The 26398-nt window shown below is 34.1% G+C and overlaps 1 protein-coding gene across 1 annotated transcript in view; it reads right to left on the bottom strand.

The window, feature by feature from the left end:
* The window catches only part of LOC140452361 (endoplasmic reticulum aminopeptidase 1-like), a 61737-nt gene extending 36213 nt beyond the window's left edge, over positions 1-25524 (bottom strand). The window contains exons 1-4 of the mRNA XM_072546567.1: positions 25241-25524; positions 20945-21190; positions 11414-11602; positions 1262-1547 (exon numbers count right to left, since the gene is read on the bottom strand). Of these exons, the coding sequence (XP_072402668.1) occupies positions 1262-1547; positions 11414-11602; positions 20945-21190; positions 25241-25280 (761 nt within the window). The 5' untranslated portion in view covers positions 25281-25524. The remainder of the gene's footprint in view (positions 1-1261; positions 1548-11413; positions 11603-20944; positions 21191-25240) is intronic.
* Positions 25525-26398: the final 874 nt, after the last annotated feature.

Genomic DNA, 26398 nt, shown 5'->3' with positions numbered 1-26398 from the left:
TTCCATATTCACTGAACTTCCTCTACTAGTACTGCGTCTTTAGCAAGACTATTAACAACTCTTTAGCCCCTGACATCCATAATAAAGTTAGTTTGTTGTGCTTCGCCAATTGTTTAACCGACTGTTTGTCGTTTCAACCACTTCAAGTTATATACTACATACTCGTAGACTTTAGTGCAGTTTGTCTGCCGTAAGCAATAAATCTTTTGACTAAATTGAGGCATTTTTTTACACTCTTGTACATAACGATCTATTATTAGTAATTTCGCTTGAAATATTCTAGTAGTATTTCCAAAAGCTATTAACAGTGATAATGATTCTTGGTCAAACAAGGTTTTCATGGATTGCATAATTGTAAGATGTCTTTTTTATTGGTTATATCCTGAAATACTTTTATAACTTTCTCACATATAATCCTACACATTTGGAAATGTATAAGTATAACGGGACTCTTATAAAACTGTAAAACCAAGGCAAAAAATAGGAACAAATGGAAACAGATCCTTTAAGAGGATCAATTTGTTGTAGAGCTACGGTTGATTGAGTAAGAACGGGACTCATATGAAGGCATTCATAAAAATAAGCTTTACCAATTGTATGTACCCGCCATTGCTACGCCCATGATATAAGACACTCGAATCGACGATTATGAGTGCACGTGTCCAACTGCAGTCTAGAAACTAGTAGAACGATTCAAAGCAAGATTTAACGGCATCGAGAGATTTCTGGAAGCATCCTCCTGATTCATTGAGCCCTTGGTCAGGGCGTGGTGACACTCTACATATTATTAACTTGCAGCCTCCATTGGCTGCGATCCTGTGCCATATGGATAGCTTCATGTAAAGATTTTCCCACCAGAGTCTTCTTCGTTTGGTCTGCCATGGTGTTGGAGATCATTTTCTTGGTCTTCTACCTTCTACTTTTTTTCTACTATCAATAGTTCCATGGTCCCCGTTCTTCTAGCTTTATGGCCAAAGAAAATTAGGTATGCTCGGTTTATTTTATTTAATAGCCTGTCTTTTATATGAAGCTCTTCCAGTATTGATAGATTGGTTCTATGTTCTGTCCGGGACACGGAAGCATAGGCGCACCAATACATAAGAGAAATTACAATTATAAAGGATAGTCTAATAAATATATTTGTAGCGTTCAGTAAATAAATGTTATAAATTAATTGTGTTTTTAATGTTAGTGTTAAAAGACTGTAAATAAAATTAAATAACAGTACAGTACATAATTATAACACAGGAATAATACTTACTTTCTCTCTCCGTTCTTTGTATTATAACTTGAAATATAAAATCCTTCGGACTCTCGGTTTAATTTTGAATTGTATCGAATTCTCAAAACATAATTATGCCTCTTTTTAAATTTCTCTCTAATTTCTATGTACAACTGTTGCCCACCTAAGTATTCTAACATTTTAATTATAGTCAAATTGTTTCCGTGCCTATCCTGAATGATTTTGTCTAGAATGGTGAGATTTTTACAATGAAGTACGATAAAGTTGGTTTCTTTTTCTGCTTGGAATTCGATGGAGACCTGACCTACAATTATATAAAGCTTAAAGTATTTTTAGGATTTATTTATCTAAATAGAGAATGTAATCGCGTAAAAGATAACCTAAATTTGGATAAATTTATTTGACTACAGTGGAGTATGTATGGAATATACTTCAGATACAGAATGCTATTCATCTGCACAATGTTTATCCAATGTTTATCCTTCTTAAACAGAAATGGATCCTATTGCCTCAAAACGAAGTTGATAATTTAGTTTCAAGCACGCCATGAAGGTGTCAAGCTGTAATTAAGCTGTAATTATGTTTTATATTGACTTTTATGTTAAAAATGTCCATTAAATTAGTACATTTCTTAACCTTTCTTTGATTATTTCATCATAAAGAAATCATAGTGCACTAAAATTAAGCTGATTTTATTGCTGACTAATCAAGAATTATAACGGTATGCCACTTTTTAAAATCCCATCAAAATTGAGTTGTATATGAGAAAAACCTTTGTGTTCTCTAAACATTTTTGATGTGTTTAGTTAGGAGAAAATCTGGTGTTACGAACGCCATTAAAATAATTGCAACGCTGAAATGAAACTGGGCAGGAATTTTTGCCATTGTTAGAGATTGAAGATGGACCAAGAAAATTTTAGAATGGAGATCTAGACATGATTCTTATCGTAATCGAGGACGTCCTCCAACAAGGTAGTCAGACGACATCATGCTCATCCAGTACAACTGGATTCAAGGTGCTAAAGATCGGATACAATGGAATTATTCACGAGAGGCCTATGTTCAGCAGTGTACTCAAAACGGCTAATGATGATGATGATGATAGTATTCTTGCTTATTTCCTTGTATATCGGAATACCCAAGAAGAAAGAGAGCAACCAGAGGGTTCTAGATTAAACATAGACATTTTACTGCCTTTCTGGTGGCCTTATATGTTCACAGAACCGTATGGAATCTGCATCTCAATGTGAACGCATCCATCAAGCCAGTGTTCAAACAGATACTTATGGTACTTAACATATAGTCAAGAAAATCGATATTTTGGAATGATTGGGATAAAATCGAATTTCTAATTGCCAAAATTATGGAAATTACAGTAGTATTCTCAACAGAGAGGAAGAAAAAAATTTTGAAAGTTTGTCAAAGTTGTTCTGAAGCTATTTTCTTGTGGCATTTTAAATTAATTAATATTTAAATGGGAATAAGCCACAATTAAAGGTTAAAATACATTTATTGACGTTTCAATTTCCACTTCGGAAATCGTTCTCAAAATACAAACATTAGTAAATTAAACAAATTTTGTTTTTGTTACTTAGTGAAAAATTCTTCTAATAATTTAATTTTATCTGACTCATCTATATTGACAATTCAGACATACATTATACATTTTAAAGTAGACGACTTTAAAATGATATTGCCAATATTGTTGAGTTGCGTTCCTGGGACGACTTTACTTATAAGATAGTTCATTCGATTACATGAAATCAACTTTAACGTGAGAATATCCGTCAAAAAAAATCATAACATGTAATTCGTCTTTAAAAAGACAAATACATGCCATGATGACAGTAAAATTCTCCCGTTAGTGATTCCATAGTAAATTATGAGGGAAAAACCAGGAAAAAACCTCATAATACTATCCCGACATGGTAAGTATTTGATCTTGCATTTAGTTTACCTTCAATAAATACCAAATTCCGATTTTATATGTTTGTTATTTAAAAAATATAAATGATGTATTCTCTATACATATTTGATCAAAATTTTTGTATGTTTTGTTTTATTTAATGAATATTGTTTTTAGTATTATTATTATTGTCAATTAGTAAATCTTCATGATTGTTGTTTAACGTTATAAAGGTAATATTCATAAATATTTCTAACAACTCTATTTCTTCATCATTTGTGCCAGCTAAACTAGCTATATTTCTAATGATTCTTCAATATTTTAAGATATGCATTATAAAGCATTTTTCATATAAAGGTGCTTGCACGTCATTCAAGATTTACGACGTCAGAACCCCACAGCGCTGCCAAAACATCAGAATAGTTAGTAAGTGAGGAATTTTTAAAATGTCAACTATTTGTCAAACTATTATATTACCAGTAAATACACTTAGTTTTAAGACTATTGCAACACACTAAAATCCATTAGAAAACATTTTAATTTTAATTTTTAAATTAAACTAAAATAAAATCGAATAAAGTAGAACAAAATAAAATTCAATAAAATGAAATATAATAAAATTAAATTTTAAATTTTACTAATATTGACAGACCGCAGCATGCTAAATCAATTGTTTGGTCTGTCTTTCATTTTATTTTTTTATTTTAGTTTATTATTAAGACATAGTTTTTTTATCTACCTTACGACGTATCTTTCAAAGAAAATTTATAACGCACCATTAACATGTGACAGTAAATAAATGTCATTGAGTTCATTTGTGATTTTATGAAGGAGAACAACAAATACAAAGACAACAATAGATCCATACTAAGGCATGTATGGAAATAGTTCATAGACATTTTCTACAATTATTGAATCAACAACAAAGTATTGCGTATGTTACTTTGATAAAAACTGTGAACATTTGATCTGATCGAATTTACTTTATTGATGCTAATGATGGACAGAACAAGACAATTTTATTTTTATTCGCAAGGATCTGATCGTAGTAGCTTAGCGTTGGCTTCATCTGGAATATCTGTAACTTTATTGGAAGGTGAACGAATTACAAATTTTGTCTTGAAATTACCATTAAACATACAAATTAATCAAACCAGATTGCAACATCGCCAAAAATAGAGCAATTGCGAAGAATTTACAGGTATGCCAATTATTCGTTTGGGATGAATGTACATTGGCCTACAAGAGGGCATGACAGGAACTGGACAGAACTGGATAAAATGATATTCGTGGCCATTAAAAACATTTTCGATGGATCCATCAAACTGTTTCCTATTTAAAAATTATTCCCCAATTACCTGCTGCCGATAGACTAAACGCATGCCTAATATCATCAAATTTGTTGCGGTATTTGAAGATTCTCCAATTGACAAATATCATGCAAGTGTTTTACTTTTAAATAAGATCAAAGTGAAATTGTGTTTTTGACGCAGATGTTAGATATTGGAAATGGTAAAGTCGCTATTGACGCCTCGACCGGACTCGAGAGAGCATCTTATTAAACTTTAATACATTATATAATTTTAAGGTTATACAAAGTTCGGTGGGTCAGCTTGAAAACTTTAAGGAAAGAATCCTAACACGGTTCAATGTAAGATGAACATCGCCGGCTTCATAATGGATGAATTCAAACTACGGAATACAGTACAGCCAATTCAGGCTCCTACTAGAAGAGCATATTCAATTGTACTTCCAATTAACAACAAGAAAATGGAAGACCTGAAGAAAACATTGGTATACATCCCGGAAGAAAAAATTAATTTTTGGAATCCGATTTTGTCATGGCCAATTACACCGGCATTAACAGAAGAAAACTAAAAACTTGAACTGAAATTTACTTCAAAGTTTTAATTTATGATTTAATTGCTTTATTCGCGACGCAATTGGTCTCATTTAGCATAATTAGCATAAAAGAGAAAAATCAAAGAAGCGGCTCTAATTATGCTAAATGAGACCAATTGCGTCGCGAATTCCTCGGCAGAATGTAGTAGGATCTGGTTACCCATATTGAAAGAGGAAGTTATTAAAAGGAAAATACCAGTATTGGTAAGTCAGTAACATATAGAGAATACATCATTTATATTTTTTAAATAACAAACATATAAAATCGGAATTTGGTATTTATTGAAGGTAAACTAAATGCAAGATCAAATACTTACCATGTCGGGATAGTATTATGAGGTTTTTTCCTGGTTTTTCCCTCATAATTTACTATGGAATCACTAACGGGAGAATTTTACTGTCATCATGGCATGTATTTGTCTTTTTAAAGACGAATTATATGTTATGATTTTTTCTGACGGATATTCTCACGTTAAAGTTGATTTCATGTAATCGAATGAACTATCTTATAAGTAAAGTCGTCCCAGGAACGCAACTCAACAATATTGGCAATATCATTTTAAAGTCGTCTACTTTAAAATGTATAATGTATGTCTGAATTGTCAATATAGATGAGTCAGATAAAATTAAATTATTAGAAGAATTTTTCACTAAGTAACAAAAACAAAATTTGTTTAATTTACTAATGTTTGTATTTTGAGAACGATTTCCGAAGTGGAAATTGAAACGTCAATAAATGTATTTTAACCTTTAATTGTGGCTTATTCCCATTTAAATATTAATTAATTTGTCAAAGTTGAGAACATCAATTCCATGATTTGAGAATTACCGTAAAGTATCGCAGTCAAAATCTGGAAGAATACTATGAAGAACTAAAGCAGCTAAAAGAAATTTCGCATGCCCAAAAAACAGAGCAGTTGAATAACTAAATGCTAGCAGTACTCCAGTCAATGAAGAAAAAAAGTTAAAAAAATCTTTTTTAGATATTTGAAGGTTCTAAAAGGTGTATCTGATGAAACATCCGTGAAGACGTACAGCTGATTTTGTTCTGTTTTTTTTAACAATCTTTTAGAGTAAAAAACATAGTTCTTTGGCTATAAAAAGTTTATTGTACATTCTAGAAAAAAATGTTTCAAATAAAAGTTGTAGATCATGAAAAGTTCTTTATGTTGGTTCAAAAATAAAATACATAACAATTGACCCAGATAATTACAAACAACACTAACTTTTGCACTAATGTATGAATAATAATAGCTTTGTTTTTTGCATCTTCTTCTACTTCAAGTGCCCTCTCCACTACGGAGTTTGGCAATCATCATTGCTATTCGTATCTTTGAAGCTGTTGCTCTAAATAATTGGTTAGATGTGCACTGGAACCAGTCTCTTAAATTGCGCAGCTAAGATATACGTCGTCTCCCCACGCTTCGTTTGCCCTGAATCTTTCCTTGGATAATTAACTGGAGCAATCGGTACTTTTTCCCTCTCATCACATGACCAAAATATTCCAACTTTCTTCTCTTGATGGTGATTAACAGCTCCCGTTCTTTGTTCATTCTTCGAAGAACTTCACTATTTGTCACTTTGTCTGTCCAAGGTATTTTGCATAAATACATGTAATATAGCTACTAAAAACTGTGGCACTTAATGCATTATTAAAGTATCCCAAATTTCAAACAGATCGACCAAATAGTTTATAAGTTATTCAATTGCTTTATCCCAGAGAGCGTTTATTTAAACAACTGTGCTTACCTAAATATTCACTCTAGAGGTATTTTATAAATCGCAATCGTTTCTTTTAGGGTTCATTTAAAAGGTTTATTACAAAAGCTTCAATATTTTTTTAAATTTGTTATTAAAAAAGTTTCAAAAAGGGTTGACTTATTAGCTTCTAATCATTAATAATAACTTTGATATTTTTTTATGCCACACAGTTGTAAGTAGGCTCAATGAAAAGCTGATGAAAAAGCTTACTTTCCAAACAAAAACAGAACCTTCTATGACCAACAATAAGACACAAGCTGAGATATTGCAGCGGACAGTTCTCCCCTCCACTTTTCAGTGGTGGGATTTTACAAGTACCATGATTTTAAGGGGTTATAACTTTTACATCTTCACTGTGTATGACATCTATTAGTTGAATCATAAAATATATATCTCTTTTTACAGTTTGTTCAAGGTTTAGCTCTTAATATTAATAAATAATGGAAATATGGTTTTAAGAAAAAAAATGCTATCTGGTTTCCTACTGGTCACAGAGGGTTTTGATTTTTTGAAAAGTGTGTTTTCCCCAGCTTGAGCCTACATACAAGTGTATGACATAAAAAATGTTAAAAGTTATTATAAATGTTTATAAGCTAAAAAGTCATCCTTTTTTAAAACTGTTTTCATACAATTTCATACATTTTTTTAATATACCTTAAAAACGAAGCCTCAAAGAATCGATTACGATTTACAAAATACCTCTAGGGTGACTGTTTGGGTAAGTACAGTTGTTTAAATAATCGCTTTCCGGGATAAACAAATTGAGTAACTTATAAGCTGTTTGGTCGATCCGTTTGAAATTTAGCATACTTTATATATATATATATATATATATATATATATATATATATATATATATATATATAACTCATTAACTGCCACAATTTTCAATAGTTACATTACATGTCATTATACAAAAAAAAAAATTATTAACATTTACAATAATATTAATAGTCTCCCGTTTTATACCGCTGTCGCGGCTTTGGGAGTATAGCAGGGTAGTCTGCTATATCTAGGGCCTACGGTATACAAGGAAGGTAACATGGCCAGTGCTACGCTTCAACCGTCTATTGTTACCCCTGGTTTTACCCAAGGTACTCATTTTTATTCAGGCTGAGTCGACCTGGGGCCTATAGACATTTTTAAAATGTCTAGATGTTCTTGCCGGCGGTAGGATTCGAACTCCGATCCACCGGCTTGCGAGGCAAACATCCTACCGCTTGCGCTACGCAGGCCCTTAACATTAGGGCCCCATTAACATTTATACACAGTTTAAAACATTGACATTCACATGTTGTAAATCCTATTTTATACAATTGTATCCAATTGCTCCAATTTTATACACAGTTTACAACAGTGACATTCCCCGCCCACAGCAAGGATCAGAGTCTCTCCTCCTATTCGCTGATGATACGGCCATCCTTACCTCGGGCTCTCACAGGGAGCGTGGACAGCAACGGTCTGTATTCGAACGGTCGCAACATTACCTAGACAGAGTAATAAATTGGTGCAACAAATGGAGAGTGACCATAAATCCCTCCAAAACCCAAGCAATACTTTTTAAATCTCCATATTGTCGCGATGTCCGGGGTCGGATATCACTTTTGGGAGAAGACCTCTTCTTCAGAACCTCAGTTCTCTACTTGGGAGTTCGCTTTACAAGGACTCTCAACTGGAAAGCTAACGTTCAGGAAACCTTAGATAGGATGAGGCAGAGGTTTAACATCCTGAAAGTGCTGTCTGGCAAACTGGGCGGGACATCTTCTAAAACTTTGTTGCATACATATAAAACTTTCATCAGACCGATAGTCGAATACAAGGCATGCGTCCATATCTCCCTCAAGACACACCAACTCAATGCCATCATGGCCACCGAAGGTCTTATCTTAAGATACTGTATGAGGAAGGACTGGTCGTATCCATCAGCCCACATACACACATTAGCCAATATAACACCAATAAAGGACAGAATCCTAACCCTCAGCAGGAAGTATGTCCTAAGAACCATAGCTGGCTCGAACAACAGAGCCAAACGAACATTAAAGACAGCTTGCAATCATAGGGGGCAAATACTCACCAGGCTTCCCTTTAGAAAAGTTCCATTTCCTCCAGCTAAACCTTGGCTGGTAACCCCTGAAGTACCTAAATTGGCATGCTTGGCAGCTCCCACTTCATCTTGTGCGTTTCTGGATCTTCTTAGATCGCTCACACAATATGTTGTAGAGAAGTAGTCCACTACTTCTCTACAACATTTCACGCGATTGCCGTTTACCACACCCCCACTACTCCGAGAAAAAAAAAAAGGAGTAACCCATTCCTTGAAGAGGCCCAGGCCTAAACAAGGTAAAAACGATCTTGTCATGTCATTAACATTTATAAATTAATTCAAAAATAAGGGTTTTTTGAAATTATCTCGGTCAATTCTTTATGCATTTTAATTTTAAACCTCTCAATATTAAAGAACTTTTTATGGTCTACAACTTTTTACTATTGTTTAATTATTTATAATAAAAAACAATGCTAAATTAGCAGTACGTCTTCACATAATTATCAGCTACCCCTCATATAGTTTTTAGAACCCTTAAATACCTGTATAGGATTTTTTCAGTTTTTTTTAATCGATGTAGACCAGTCTAATGCGAAAACTGTGAAAAAATCACATAATAATCTTATACAGATATTAAGGTTCTGCTTAATTTTTTTTTGTTAATCTTAAAAAGTGTAAAAAAAATGTTTGCTTATAAAACGTTTCGAATAAAAACGAATAAAAGATGTAGGCCTAAAAAGTTATGTAATTTTGAGAGTAGATGGAGATAGTTGCAAAAAAACATTAATTTTGCAGTAATTTATAAATGTTAATAACTTTGTTTTTTGCATAACGATATGTAATATAGCTACTTGAAATTATGGCAATTAATGAATTATTAAAATGTGCTAAATATCACCCAGATATAGCAAATAGTTTATAAGTTGTTTAATCTGTTTTTCTCGGAGAGCGATTATTTAAACAACTGTACTTGCCCAAACAGTGATACTACAGGTATTTTGTAAATCTCAATCGATTCTTTGAAGCTTCAGTTTTAGGTTATATTAAAAAAACTTTAACATTTTATTAAATTTTTTATTAAAAAACAGTTTGAAAAAGGGCTGACTTTTTAGCTTATAAACATTTATAATAACTTTGATATCGTTTATGCCACACGCTTATATGGAGGTTCAATCAAAAGCTGGTAAAAACACACTTTTCAAAAAAAAAACAACCTTCTATGACCAATAGGAACGAAGATAGAATTTTATTCCTAAGATCATGGCGTTTTATTCTTAAAATAATACTTCCAGTGTTTATTAACATTAAGAGGTGAATATTGAAAGGATTCTAAATGAAGATTAGTTATAACCCGTTAAATTGGTGGTACTCGTAAAATACCGCCACCGAAAAGTGGAGGGGTGATCTACAAAATATAATCCTTTTAACGGGTTATAACTTTTTACTTCTTCTCAGTATATACTGATAATATACTCAGCTCTTAAAGTTGAAAAATAATGAAAATATGATTTTTAGAAAAAAATGCTATCTTGTTTCCTATTGGTCATGGAAGGCTTTTTTTTTTGAAAAGTGTACTTTTTCATCAGCTTTTCATTGAGCCTACTAAAAAGTGTATGGCATAAAAAAATGTTAAAGTTATTATAATTGTTTATAAGCTAAAAAGTCAGTTCTTTTTCAAATTGTTTTTTCAAGACTTTTTTTATTAGCTACCCCTTATATACCTTTTAGAACCTTCAAATATCTGCATAAGATTTTTACGCGAAAGCAATGATTTTTCCCAGGTAGACAAGTGTACAAGAACATTTTCTTTTACCCACACATAAAAGTAATATAATTGTAGCCCTAAAACCATTAATTACAATAATAAAATTAAAGAGTTACTGGACACAAACACTTACAGAATAGTGAAACAACTCACTGAAACTATTCTTTTTTCAGCTTTTCCGCCCTGCTGCAGATAAGATAAAGATTGCCACGATGATCGCCAACATTCGTAACGGATAGGCACATCAAGAAAAAAGAAGAAACTATTCTAAAAAAAAACTAATCATCGTATCCAATTTAATTTTATCTTTACAAATTAAATAAAAATCCAGAAAAAAATTAAAGAAAAAAATACAGAAGCATACCATCATGACTATACGGCCAAAAATTACAAAGCAATTGTTCCTTTAAATCGATTGTCAGCGCAATAATTGGTTATCGTAAAATATTTAATCGTTGCTCAAACCACCCATTGGTTGGTCTGAACGATATCACACTAAAACTGGACGATATTAGTGAGTTTGTAATTAAGAAATCAAAATTATTAAATAATTTATAAGATTAAAATTTAATAGGCAGTTTGGTGGTTAGAATAAATTAGAGTTAGGTGCCAATTATATACCACATCTTCCATTGGCGATGAGTATGGGAATTGAGAAGGCCATGGAAGTGGGGTAACGTTACTTTCTTGTAAAACCTCGATATATGAGAACGTGGATTGTATTGTTGAAAAAGAAGTTGGAATTTATTAGTACTAATGTATTATAATATAATTAGCTATTGTACTTACTTCTAACTTCAAGGGTTGTTAAATTTGGATGAATTGTCAAATTGTAGCGGTGTGGTCTCAAGGAGGTAGGAAGACGTATATTGTTCCATGGGAAGATCTGTCCATTTGTAGCTCTAGGTTCAAAAATTCTTGTCATGTTGGCTTTTTCGTCCACATAACTCGACTTAATATCTCCAGCACACGGGCAATCTAAATAACAATTTACACATAGGTAACAGTTTTTTCATAAAAATAACTAAACATAACTAACACGTTACCATAGGGTCATGTGTTCAACAATGAACCACACGTACACAATGAACCAACCAATCTTTCGTTAGTAATACGCATTTTAGAAAAACGCCGGCACCACTGTACGAATGTACTATACAGCGTTCCACGTTAAGAAAATAACATTGCGGAGATAGGGCCATGTATTTCTTAAGGACGATAGAAGCGCAGCGATGCCACGATTAACACAAGCAAGATTCAGGGTTGTATAATTTGTATTTTCGTTTTCACAGACATGAATTAAATAATTGTTTTTTAACGTAATTGACCAAAAGTGTCCATTCGAAACAAGAGATGAAAAGTAGGGAAAATGATTTTAATTAAATAAATAGTATTTACAAAAGAAATTTTATTTATTCTTATTTTAATTATAGTAACGACAGTTTATTTGTTTTTCGGTAAGAATATCATATACCATGAATCATCGAAATCAGTAGAAAATATTGCTTAGTTAAACCATGCACTTTGCCGGCTATTAAAGTTTTAAAAGCAAATAAACGGACCGCTTGGAATGCGTATATCTAATTACTAATTCCAACTTAAAATAATACGGTGTGCGTATGTCAGCGATTTTATGTCGTTCTCTGAGACTACATAATGATAAAAAATCGGTTGCCTGTAAAGTCGGTTTTACGGGCGAAGATTTTACGTGACAACGTCTTTTTCTCGGTAGAATATTTATTGATATGAATATTATTAAATTGCACAATAGGAACAAGGAATTGAATGAAAATAAGAATTGCACAAATTTTAACTATAGAAATATATTTTGTTTACTAAAACATTGTACATGTAAACTTAAACTTAACTAATTTCTATTTGAGTGATTTTGTTGAGGATAGGACGATGATAGGAGAAATATGAAATGAAAGGAAGTGCTGTAATGTGTCTTGAACGCCAAGAACGCTCGAGAAAGACAGAGACACAAGCACGGAAGCACGCACCGATTCAACGCGCCTAATTCTCTAGTGCTGCGCGCGCAGCGGACCGATCATGTTTGAGTGGGAGAGAGACGCAAGGCATTCGCCGGTCTGGCGGGCCTCTCTCTCGTTCGGTGACTCACTGTAACAGACGTGAGCGGGCGTTACACTTTTTCATGAATGACTCCGAGCCACAACCTAATTTAAGACGTTGTCACGTCAAAAGGCTTTGTGGTTCTTCAGTTGTTTGTTATTCTGACTTTACAGCTAAATGTTAATTGAAAATGGAGATTCGAAAAATATATCGACAATCTAGTAAACCGCATGCCTGAGAGTTTTGGCAACACTGATCTCCATAAGCCTAATGTTATTTTCTTAACGTGAAACGCTTAGAACTAAATACCAGTTGTTGTTTTGCCACCACCAAACGTGCACGTGTTTTAACGGATTATAAGAATTTGGACGCATCGAGTAAAATTTACAAGGTAAGCTTTTTCGCTCTTTTTTCGTACATGCGTGAATTATTTTAATTTATTTTCTGTGGTACGATACATTGATACATTAGTTAATGTTTGGGTATGTAACTCTAAAATACACTGTTATAGATAATGAATTATTGGTTTTTGATTGTTACAAGGTACGGTACGTACACAATGAACCAAACTATGTTGGGACACAATGAACCACGGTTCATTGTGTATCCTTCCAATTTTTAGATTGATTTTTGTTTTCCGGATGAGTCGCATTAAGAAAATGGAAAGAAAGAAAGGCGCACATACTGTTGATCAAATGAAAGCAGCATTGGACTTAGTAACCAGGAGTATGAGTATTCGGAAAGCTGCAGTAGAAAATAATTTAGCGTATCTTACATTAAGACGATACGTTAAAAAAAGAAAATCTGCTCCAAACGAAAACATAAGATTTGTCACTAACTATGAGACGAACATGATTTTCACAAGTAAACAAGAAGATGCTCTTAAGACCTACTTGAAGGCTTGTGCACTATGTTTTATGGATTGACGTCTATTGAATGTAGAAAGGTTGCATATCAAATGGCTCAAAGGAATAATATCAAAATTCCTGATTTCTGGAAGAATGCAGAAATGGCTGGCAGGGAATGGCTCCGAAGTTTTAGGAATAGGCATACTGATCTGTCACTGAGAAAACCAGAGCCGTGCAGCCTGGCACGTGCGACATCATTTAACAGAGATAATGTTAATCGCTTTTTTGACAACTTATATGCTGTAATAAATCGCAATGCCGCTTTTTCTGATGGCACAAGAATTTACAACTTGGATGAAACTGCAACCATAACGGTGCAAACAACACAGAAAATATTGGCACCAAAAGGGAAAAAGTGTTAGGGTAAAGTCACCAGCGGTGAGAAAGGGACGCTAGTAACAACGTGCTGTTTTATATGTGCCGGTGGTTATGCTTTACCTCCAGCAATAATTTTTCCGCGGAAAAATTATAAGAATTTCATGTTAAAAGGCCCCCACTGGCTCCTTAGGCCTTGCTACGCCGACAGGATGGATGAATTCTGAGTTATTTGTAGAGATAATGAAACATTTAATTAAATATAGCAGAAGCTCTCCTGATAACCCATCAATTTTAATATTCGATAATCATGAATCTGATTTATCCATCGAAGCCTTAGATTTGACAAAAGCTGCAGGGGTTAATATTGTAACTTTGCATCCCCACACATCGGCTAAATTACAGCCACTTGACGTTGGTTTATACGCGCCATTCAAGACGTATTATAACAGTGCCATAGAGCCATGGCTTCTAAGAAATCCTGGTATGCCGATATCTATTTATGACTTATGAGCTGAATGTATTGGAATAGCACACAGCCGTTCCATAACTCCTACAAATATAGCCCATGCCTTTGATCAGGATATCTTTACAGACAAGGACTTTTTGCCAAGTGAGGTAACAAACAGAATATGTCCAAATTATGAAGGTTCTAATAATACAAGAGACCTTCAAGGAGGTGAACATAACGATAAAACCACTGTGCCAAATGAAAATGACAGTCCTGCAGCTAATAACATTCAATCAGAAAACCCCGAACATACAGAAAGTCAAGCAGGACCATTATTTATTCCACCACAACAATTTATGCCTGCATTGAAAGCCCAACCTCGTCAAAATAATACAAAGAAAAGAAAAAGTAAAAAAAGTATTATTGTCACAGAGGCACCTGAAAAAAACATTATTGAAGAAGACAGATTGCAAGGTAAAAGAAAGAAGCTAATAAATGAAAATAGACAAGCAATCCAAATTTGTTTAGTACTTCTTTCTTTTTCATGTGCCGAGCTCGATTATCGAGCGTTGGCTATCAAATTGGCTATAGTAATTTTGTTGACGGCAGCTCGGAAAAGAGATGCAGAGAATCTGTTAAACCAATCTCTCAGGTTTCTAAGCGATGACGTTCTTCTTCGACCTGGCCCTCTTCTTCCGTTTACCTTGCCTTGTATTATTAAATGGAGTATATTATATCTCTCTGGGTGGCGCATAACATGGCCGAAATATTCAAGTTTGCGATTTTTAACTGTTTTGACGACTTTCGTAACTTTTCCCATCCGATGCAAAACAACTTCATTACGCACTCTATCCACCCAACTTATTCGTAGGATTCTCCGATACACCCAGATTTCAAAGGCTTCCAGTTTCTTGAGAAGTGTATCCGTCAAAGTCCAACCTTCGACACCATACAAAAGAGTAGAGAACACATAACATCTCACTAATCTAATTTTCAGACTTAAAGTAATATTGTTTCCACATAGCAGTTTCGTCATCTTAAAGAATGCAGCTCTGGCCTTCTCTACCCGTATTCTAATTTCTTTGCTCATGTCCCAGTTCTCATTTAGATTACAACTAAGGTAAGTGATACTGTTAGTTCTCTCCAGTTGTTCACCATAAGCTGTTACCACTTCCGGTTGTATTGGCGTTTTACTGACGACCACCACCTTTGTCTTTGCGGTGTTTAGCTTGAGGCCATATTCATCACACGTTGTGATAATCCTATTAATTAGATGTTGAAGTTCTTCTTAATTGCTAGTAATTAACACTGTGTCATCCGCATATCTCAAATTATTAATATTGACGCCATTCATTTTTATACCACATTGAACATTATCCACTGCTTTATTGAAAACGAACTCAGAATAGATGTTAAATAGTAGCGGGAACAGAATGCAGCCCTGCCTTCAGAAGTGTCCCGGCCAATCCTGATGTTTGCACGTTGATGCCAGTTGTTGTTTAGTACCCAAGGTTTTAACCCTAACGTAGAAGATTATGTCCTCGTAGAATTTCATATACCAAACTCAGTGGTATATTTTGCATATCATTTTTAAGACTTAAGAATAAATATAGTGAGCAGTTTGTTATGCCCAATGTTCCTGATATAGCTTCCGTCAACAAGAAAGATGTGAAATATATTTTGAGGAGATCAAAACTATGTGGCAGCACAAAACGACAACAATGCTATTTTGCGCTTACAGTGTCTTTTTCTTTATTAAATGTCAGATAGGAATTATACCTATCTTCAGTTTTATGGTTCTTTTCAACTACCCTTGTGCTTTTAAAGACACTTAAAAGAAGAAAATCATATTAACTCAAAAACATTAATATTTATAGATAATCAAATTATGTGTAATAGATTACAAATATGTGTTTCTGATACTCGTACAATTTCGTGTTTCTAGGTTAAAGGGGTACTGATCTAGACAATTTTAAATTTTGGATGGTTCATTGTTGAACACATGTTCCTACCCCAAATTATGTGCGCTGTTCGATGTTCGTATCCAAAATACTCTAGTTAAATAATTTGTATCAAAAGAGAATAATTCATTTTTATATATACAAATAAATGTATGCAACAAAATCATAATAACTAATCCGGACCTGTACCAGCAATTAATTCGAGAGAGAACTCGAACTTTCTGCAATGAGTCATCGATTGTATGCAAATCCGAGAAAAATTGAATGTTTTATTTTTCATTATAGTATTTGTACGGCTATATAAACTCGGTCTAAATTATTTAGTTTTATTTAGTTCTCGGTCTTCATTAAGAATTAAGAAACAATTTGACCATTAAATAAAAGTTGAAAATTATTAATGTATATCAATAAAACCCTACACATAAACTCCCGGTATAATAATATCGCAGAATTAACTACTTTCCATGGCCATTCACACACTATCTCTTACGAATTATGCTTGTCGAAAATTCGTTAACCCCCTGAGTATCCGAGATTGCCATTGCCATATGGATTTATTCTACTTCTCAATGTATTTGATAGCATCTTGAAGGTTTTGTTTAGCAACGTTATTCCTCTGTAATTCTTGTACGCTAATCTATTACCTTTTGAATAGGATTAGTTATACCTCCGTTCCATTCCTTCAGCAGTGTTTCTGATTCCCATTTTTTTCTTATCCCATCCCTTTTCGATGTTGCATGGGTTCCGAAGTTATGTTATAATTCCCAGAAGTTTTGTTGTATTTTAGCTGTTCGATTTTTATATCCAAAATACTCTAGCCAAATAGTTTGTAATAAAAAAGAATAAATTATTTTTATAATATACAAACAAATGTATACAATAAAATCATAATGGCTAAGGCGGACCTGTACGAGCAATGCATTCGTCAGTATGGAAATCCGAGAAAGATCCAATGTCTTATTTTTCTTTATAAAATATATTTTTACGGCTATATAAACTCAGTCTTCATTATTTAGTTTCAGTAATTATTTTAGAATTAAGAAACAAGTACCAGTAAATAAAAGTCGTAAATTAATTGTGTATCTGCTCGAGTGAGGTGCGTTATGTACTCCATAGCCAACTGCCATAAAAACTGCTATAGCTAACACAGATGCCGCGTAGAGAACGATCGATTGCACAACAGAATGAGGGGTCCTCCTCTGAAATTTGGACCGTCCGATGTTGAACATGATCCCTCCAGCGCCGCAGAACTCACCTCAGCTCTGTAAGTTAGCGCCTTCACGTGCTCCCCCCACCATCTGTTCTGACTCAGTCACACCTAAATAGCTTACGCATTTCTTGGGAACAACTCACACATTCGAATGTTATTACATCCCTTTTCCTTGGTCCCATGAGAATTATAGCCTCGGTCCTACCCGCAGCCAGATCTAGTCCTGTATGTTCATCCGTTACTCAACTTGGTAGACACCGAAGTTAGGGTCTTTCCTATCCCGCGCCACCACCAGCATAGGGAGGTCATCCGCAAATGCAAAAGCGGTTACACCCTCTCTGTATTGCTGACTCACAACCCCATCATATGTCAGGTTCCATAGAGTGGGTCCTAGGACTTCAGCCGTCACATCAACCACCACTCATTTTTCTACCACAATTTTCCTCTCTGACAGATAGTTCGAAACCAAATTCATCAGGTTGCCCGTACACCTTCTGTCTCTCATTATCTCTTTCCATTTTAAAGTATTGAAAGCATTCCAGACGTCAAACAGCAGTAGAATCACTCACTTCTAGTCAATCTCATACTGTGCAACTCCCGGAAAACTTCCAACACCGCATCAACTGTGCTCTTGTTTTTTCTTAAACTGTACTACCTGGGTGACAGCCCGTTTGACTCTTCCATGACTGTGTCGATTCGCCCTCTCTCTCGTATAGTTTACCTATATACCTATATACGACAGAAGGCAAATATGTCGATACTTGACTTCCTCCTTTCGGAATAACACGAGTAGCAAATCGCTGTGTTGAGTACCCCTTAAGTACTGGAGCATTTCCTGTTTTTAGGGCACTCAACGCTTGATTGAGTTCGTATGTGGTAAAAGGTACAGCTCGTTTAGATTCGGCATCCCACTGCACTCCATATCGGTCGCCGGATGGGAACAGCTCTCTGGTAACCTTAACCAACTGGTTCATTAAGATTTTATACCCCTAACCTCAGAAGTCCTCATCCAACTTGTCACACAGTTCTCTTCAGTTTTTCTTCTTCTTGGCTCGGATCTTCCTGTTCAGTTCCTTCTTTCGCGCATTGTATACCATATCCAGTCTACTAGTTTCGATTACTTCACCTCTTCCTCTTGCTCTCATAGCCTGTCTTCTGAGCGATTTCGATCCGCATTCTGTGTGGCGCAGGTGACATCAACATACGAACGCGAATTTCTCCTTACGAATGTTAGCTCCCGACAAGTATTTAAGACAATTCTAGAGTCTAGTTCTCTAGTCTAGAGTTCCTATCCATTTCATAAGCATTCGTTCACGAGCTTCCCTCACAGGAAAATCCCAGTCTGTCGCTTTTTCATTGAAGTCCCCCGAACTACACACTCGCATAATTCTCCACTGTACAATTCAATGAAAAAAATAAATTATAGTATAATAGTGCTGCTACGTTACGGAATAAAACTGAGTTATTATTATTTTATATATCAAAAACATTATCAAACATATCGCTTGTAATGTTAGGTGTAGGCCGAAAGGCCTGTTATCAGAATCACTTTTGGTTCTATAACTGGTTTAAATAAGTACTAATAAGTTTATCTAGTGATAATAGATCCGACCTTAATTTGTCAGCAGCTATGAGTGACATCAACAGTCTCAAAACAAAACATTATACTCTGCTGTGCTTCATAATACTTCAAATTCAGTTTCCTTCTAAGAATTAAGAAATTTTTTTTACAGCGCTACCTGATACTAAAATAGAAGAGTATTTAATAGCTTTTGGTGATGTTGTTTATCCACGGAATATTTTATTTTCATCAAGATTGTCAAATAACAGAATATGTATTTATCTCTTCAACGAATCCTTGGTTGAAAATTGTATGTCCAGTCCAGCAGAAATAACAATAAAAGGCGAAAATCTAAAAGCACAAAGATTAATAACTCCGAAAGAAAAACTGTTACTATCTAATCTTTTCCTTTCTATTCCATATACTCTAATAGAAAATGAGTTAATTAAATTGGGTCTCAAATTAATGTCACCTTTAAACTTCCTTAGAATAGGTAGTCAGCTTCCTGGATTTCAACACGTCTTCAGTTTCAGAAGACAAACATATATTCAGTTTGTAGATATAGACCTACCTTCTTCCTTCTTAATTACATATGAACAAACTTCGTATTGCATAAGTTTGGATAAACCTTCATGTTTTATCTGTAAGATAACAGCTAATACAAGTAATGTGGGTCCTGATTTAGAGAGGAGGAAGAACTTTAAATTACAAACAATACGTATTTACATGTCTATTACTTTCTGATGTTTCCTGTATAATTAAGGTTTAGAAAATTATATTTATTTATTACTAAATACCTGTACCTATATTTTAACCAGTCATATATACACTATTTCTAAATAATCCTTACTAGTACCATACTGGTAACTAAAATGATCTTTTCCTCTAAAAAAAGATTTAACATGAATAAGATAAGTCATTTTCCCATTTTTTTTTTGTTTTATGTAAGACTAAAGGGGTGTTCAATCACGAATTAGTCCATTAATTTGTAATCTCACAATAATCTTAATTTCCTGAATTTATATAGTTTCACCGTGTATAATTGTGAAACATATCGATTAGCTGCTTAACTACAGTTTGTTCAACTTCCTGCAAACTATTGCCTAATATTTTATTGAGGAAATGCCTGCAATCATTTCCTCGGTTCAAATTATATTTGCCAGCTTTTAAAAGTCAAAGGTTTTGTTCTATGCAGAGGGCAATATACTTAGTTGATGAAACGTAGCATTTTAGTGAGATTAGATATATAGCTTCCGGACTAGTTCGGGATGAAATCTATTATAATTTTTTACCTCAACATCAACTAGAGTGTAGTAATTCAGTAGCTGTCAATAAAACTATATTTTACTCTGCGAATTTAACAATTTATTTTATCATCGTCGATCGAGAAGAATCGGACAAAGGGAATTTAGAAACAATTCGAACTTATAATTACATTTGAATTTGTTCAAGGGAATGTGTGAAATATTTTTTATAATATTAAAAATATTTTTAATAATCAACAGGACAAAACAATATAACTTCTATCTATACAAGAAATGAATAATAATGATTCTTACTAATAGATCAAACTTATGTATTATGCCTAACGATGTCCTTTTGTTTTTATGCTCTCCTGAAAATCTATGATTTCAGACTCGTCCCCTTTTCCCTTGGCACCGCAGATATGATATTCAGTACTAAAAACGCAGGAATAAATTATTTTTTGAAATCAAATCTTTTTGAGTCTCGGTTCTTGCTTTATTTGTCGACATATTAAGCAGACAAATGAAAGATTTGTTACTTATTTTATTTATTTTAAATATTTTTAATAGGTTAATTAATTCAGTAAAACAACTTACCAGTCTGAGGTCCAGTAAAGGCGATAATGACTGCAAGTGTGAACAAAAACGCAAATACGATAGTGGCAATACAGAGTGCCCTGTTGTGTGAACAAGCTGCGACGCCATGGTTTTCGTAGAGGCTCTTTTTCGCCTGGTTTGAGTTGCTTTCATTTCCTACAACACCACCTGAGTCACGATTATGAATGAGTGGTGAAGACTGGCATATGGAGTGACTGATGGGAGCTGTGACTCTATGATTTGTACCTAGAGTTACATTAGCGAATATTGAATTTGAAAAAATATTGCATCAATGTGTAACAATTGTCTATGTTGGCAGGATTTTTTGTTCATTTTTAAGATATCTAGAGTTATATGTATGGATGTGTTATCATTAACTTGACCAAGTAATGAATTATCGTTCCTGTTTAAACATCGTTGTTTAGTATGGACTTGAAATCAAATACAAAGAAGTTGAAAAATTGCCAAATGACGTTTTTAAGTTAAATTAATTTACCGAAAGATACAAACGTTGCTTGTTAAAAAATATTGGGGACAAAAAATTGTCAGTCACACAATTCTCAAATTTCAGAGATAATCAGTTAGAATTGGTTAGAAAAATACTTGGAAACAGTGAACAAACTAAATAAAACTAAATTATTTGCCCTTCCATAAGTCTAACCAAATCATTTAGACCAAATTGCCTATCTTTCGGAGATCCAAAGTGAAAGTGGCATTATCCCATCTTGGTAAATAAAATAGAGGACTCAGGGTTCAGTGCTAAACAATCCTTGACTACAAGCCCTCTATCGATTAATAACTAAGAGTGAGTCTCACGGTTGACAAACCTGGAGACCGAGATAGAACTGTACAGACTGCACAGGAAGCCCTACTATCAACTACATGTTAGTTTTATGCAACTGGATGAAAACAATATTTACGCGGGCTAGGGATATTAAATAGGTTAAGCCATGGAGTTGGGGTATCTACGTTGTAAAAATGATGTGCACCCTATCCTCCATGCTATGGTATGCTAGACAAGCCATACAGTCTGTAGTCAGCACCCCGAAGTATGAGCGACGGCGCAAAGTGTATTAATACTCATACGCTTATGAAACGCATCTGGCGCACCATAAGGGCTTTCACATTTTACTCTTTTTCATCTTGTCTTAAGTGAAATGTCTTTAATCTTTCCTATCAGCCTCTCTTGGTTAACTTTTGTTTCTTCCGACCCTGAATGGCTATTAGGTTTCCGAGGGCAGACGGGTCACTATATTTCCTTCTACTAAATACTCTTCACATGAAAACCACAACGGCGATGATGGCGGATTAGAAAATTCGAAACGACGAATTCAGCGGAAATGTCAGCCCGGCTTTTAGTGGTAGTATAGAAACATAGGGACTAAGTGACTGCCGGTATAAGTAGTTCCATTCTACTAACCAACAGGTTCGGGTGAATGAATTGGTAGGAGTAAGGGCAACCCCTTGTCCTAGAGGCAACGGGAAACTACCGCATCTGTAAGATATCCCTAAAACAGTCATCATGGAAATGACAATAAAAAACGTAAACAGCACTAATCACGGTAATCGGAATCCGAGATTTGGCAGCAGAGGTACAAACTACGAGAATCGCAGGGCCTCTCAGGTCGTCAGCAAGCGAAACCCCTGTGATATACTAAAAACACCTGTACAATCTGCAATTTAAAATACACAAAAGAATAGGTAAGTCAATGTATGAAGTCTTTACCAACAAGAAAAAGTTCGCAATGGTGTAGCTATTGTCATCAACAAAGACACCGAAAGATCAATCAAAATGTTTATACCGATAGAGAACCGAATTGCACTTACGAAATTAAACGCCATGCCGTGCAATATAAACCAAACTAAATAAAATAAAACAGCCACCAAAACACCTAGATTTAATCTCAAAAGACTAAAAGAACTTGATCAAAGAACAAATATACAAGGAAGTCCAGAAAGTAGAACGACAAGGACACTACAGAACAATGGAGACAATTCGAGAAGATCCTGAGGAACGTCATACAACAACAACTGGAGAGCGATACATCTCCTAAAAGCAAACAATGGATAACACAAGTAATAAAGTCATTGATATCGGAAACAATAAATACAAGAATAAAAACGAAAAACAATACGAAAACGGAAATAAAACAATCGAAGAAGCAAAATAATTGTGGCTATCAGAAAAATGTGCAGAAATAGAAAGATTAGAAAAACAACATGACAGCTTTAACATATGTATACAGGAAAATTAAAGAAACAGCTGGTATAAACAAAAAAAGAGGTATTGGTAACGTAATGAACAAAAACAACAAAATAATAATTGAAAGTGCAGAGAAAATAAATAGATGGGAAGAATATTATAAAAGAGCTATTTGAAAATGACGAAAGAATGGAGTCAATAGAACCAAGAGGTAGAAATGGACCTACAATTATCAAAGGGGAAATTAAAAAAAGCACTAAAACGTATAAAAAATGATAAATACCTAGAGAAATCTTAAGACTACTAATAGAGAACCACATTGATACACTAGTAGAATTATTCAAGGAAATCTACTATACCAGGGAAATTCCCAAAGAATGGCTAATATCTGAGTTCATCCTAATACCCAAAAAACTGAAATGTGAAGAATATAAAACGATCTTCTTGTAAGACATGAACGTGTCTAAAAACTAGACGATACAATAACCGGAAACCAACTGGGAGTTAGAAAAGGCTTTGGAAGTAGAGAGGCGTTATTTGCTATACAAACACGCATAGAACGGTGTCAAGATGTTAACTATTGCGTATTCATATGTCTACTTGACTTCAAGAAAGCCATCGACAAAATATAACACAGGCTTGCAAACATATTACGAAACACAGAAATAGACGATCAGGATGTGAGAATCATTACAAATTTATACCGATATCATAATACGGGTAGACCAACAAAAATCTAAAGAGATACCTATAAGAAGAGGAGTACGATAAAGAAGTGTACTATCCCTTCTACTTTTTAATATGTTCTCAGAAGAGATGTTCAAAGAGGCACTAGAAGACATCGATGAAGGCATATCAATTAACGGAACACTAGTGAATAATCTCAGAAATGCAGACGATACGATACAATACACACGAAGAAGAAGGGATATTAAAACACCAAAACCTGTAAAAATTTCTTCAATGCTGGAGTTTACTTTCACTTTACTGGACTGAAACGGAACGGAACCTTAACTAAAGGCTCTAGAGATCACTGGCGTGGAACAAAAGAAATGGTAGATCACACAACAAAGTTAAATGGAAAATAAACTAATTTAACCCTTATAAAACATCGGGTCCGAGAGAGATTTATCGAATACATCTATAGAAAGAAAATGATATTCAGTACAAAACATTATGCCCAGAGCATGGAGACTCATAAGGTTAGCTTTTATACCTAAACCTGTCAAAACTGGACAGCAAAAAGTTCCTGAAACCGATAAGTCTGATATCGTTTGTACTAAAGACTCTAGAAAAGCGGCACTACGTTATCTTGTACAGAGGTTGGTTTACGTTCTGGAAAACTAACAGGTGATGCTGGGTGCATTTTTCGATAGAGAACTTTTGACAACACCTATAAAGTAATCACAAGATACAGTGTCAGTACAATTATCAAGAGGCTACCCGGAGGGTATAGATATATCACTTTAGAAGCTTCCCTAAAAGAATAATATTAAGAACATACATATTAAATATTCCAAAGTATGTAATTTAGCTCTGTCATAGAAGACTTTCCATTAATTTGCTTTAACCATCGCTCATTATACACTTCGGTAGTATATTATAAGTATATGGAGGGATTAAGGAAATGTGGAAAATACATATTATTTTAATTCTGGATGACACTAAGAAAGTTTTAAAAGCATTCAAAGAGATTTAGTCATATTGATGAATACCTAATTGAAGAAGTATTACCTTATTTAGACGTGATTAATGCAAAATAGACATTTAATAGTACAAATTCAGTAAATACGGAAGTTATAATTGAATAAGTGGGTTTTTCTTAGATAATATCTTTCTTATTTACTAATATATGACTTGAATGATAATAAATTAAAGGAGCTGACCAAAAATAAACAAGTCGTAATACGGTTCAAATAAATCAAAATATATTTTTTGACACTAAATTTTGGCGTTTGGTCAAGTTATGGGTGACAAGTCCATATCACATAGACAATATCCGGGTATGAAAGAATGGATTGCAAAACGTAGGTTGTAAATGGAATGTTGGTGAGTAAAGTGTGCATAAATTATAACAGTAAAAGGATTAAAACCTGTAAGAAATGCGACATCATCCACATCCTGTTCAGTCATCACCCTATCTGGTTTAGTTTTCAATCTCTCCTTCTACTGTGCGAAAATGATCCAAAAGGTCGATGTTTATGTACAGCACTGAAAATACCGCTGCAAATTTTCACCTAACATCACTTGTTGGTCAACTACATACACTATGCGTTTTATTTAAAGCTCATATGAAAAAGGTTGTACTTTTCTTGATATATTTCAGTTAAAAAAGTTGGGTACAAAATATAAGATTGGATTTTGTGATATCGACATTTGACGCGGGTGTAGCACGGGGAGGAATTTTACGAGAGGGTGCAGAGAACCTGCGCCCTTGCAGATCATTTCGAAAACGCCCCTATGCGAACGCGACGCTAACTCAGGGCCGACTTTAGCGACATTTCACCATCGGATACCAGTATATTTTATAATTAAAATGCCCTCATTTTTAATTTGTCCTGAATTTCTTTTTCAGATTTGACCAACAATGAACATGGTGTAGTAAAATATCATAAGAGTAGTTTTGATCAAGAAATGTCTTCCAAATTGAACCTCAATTTTAAGTATTTTTACTATGACATTTTTTTGACCTGATATTCGAGTAATAACAACTCAAATCACTACAATAGTACAATAGTGCCGGCTTCAGAGTTAACTGCACCCTGAGGCAAAGGATAAAATATGCGCCTATGCATAATCAAAATATTTATTATTAAAACAAATAGAGACAAATCACTACATTCATATAGATCCAAAATACCTATTCCAACTTCATATGAATGCCTCCTCCTTGGACAATAAGCATTCCTCAATCCGACAAATCCTTAAAGTTTCGGTGCTCGCGTTCAGTTTTAAAACATTATTTATTTACTTATTTCTCAAAAGTTATTTAAATGTGGGAGTAATATAATACAACGTTAAAGATATTACAATATTTTATTAAAAAGTCACAATTCTTAGAAGGGTGAATCTCGAATATACAATCGATGGCATTTTCAATAGCGCCTGCCGTCGAAGCGCTTCCAACGGAAAGTCTAGAGAAGGACTACTCCAGATGATTCTAGAATAATACTTTTGGTATATATAAGAACGCTGTTATGAGTTGAGTTAGTTGATAAGATATTTTCGTGCTGTAAACTTATAAATAAATA

This window comes from Diabrotica undecimpunctata, chromosome 10, assembly GCF_040954645.1.
Source record: "Diabrotica undecimpunctata isolate CICGRU chromosome 10, icDiaUnde3, whole genome shotgun sequence".
Lineage (NCBI taxonomy): Eukaryota > Metazoa > Arthropoda > Insecta > Coleoptera > Chrysomelidae > Diabrotica > Diabrotica undecimpunctata.
This window is presented reverse-complemented; position numbering and strand designations above follow the sequence as displayed.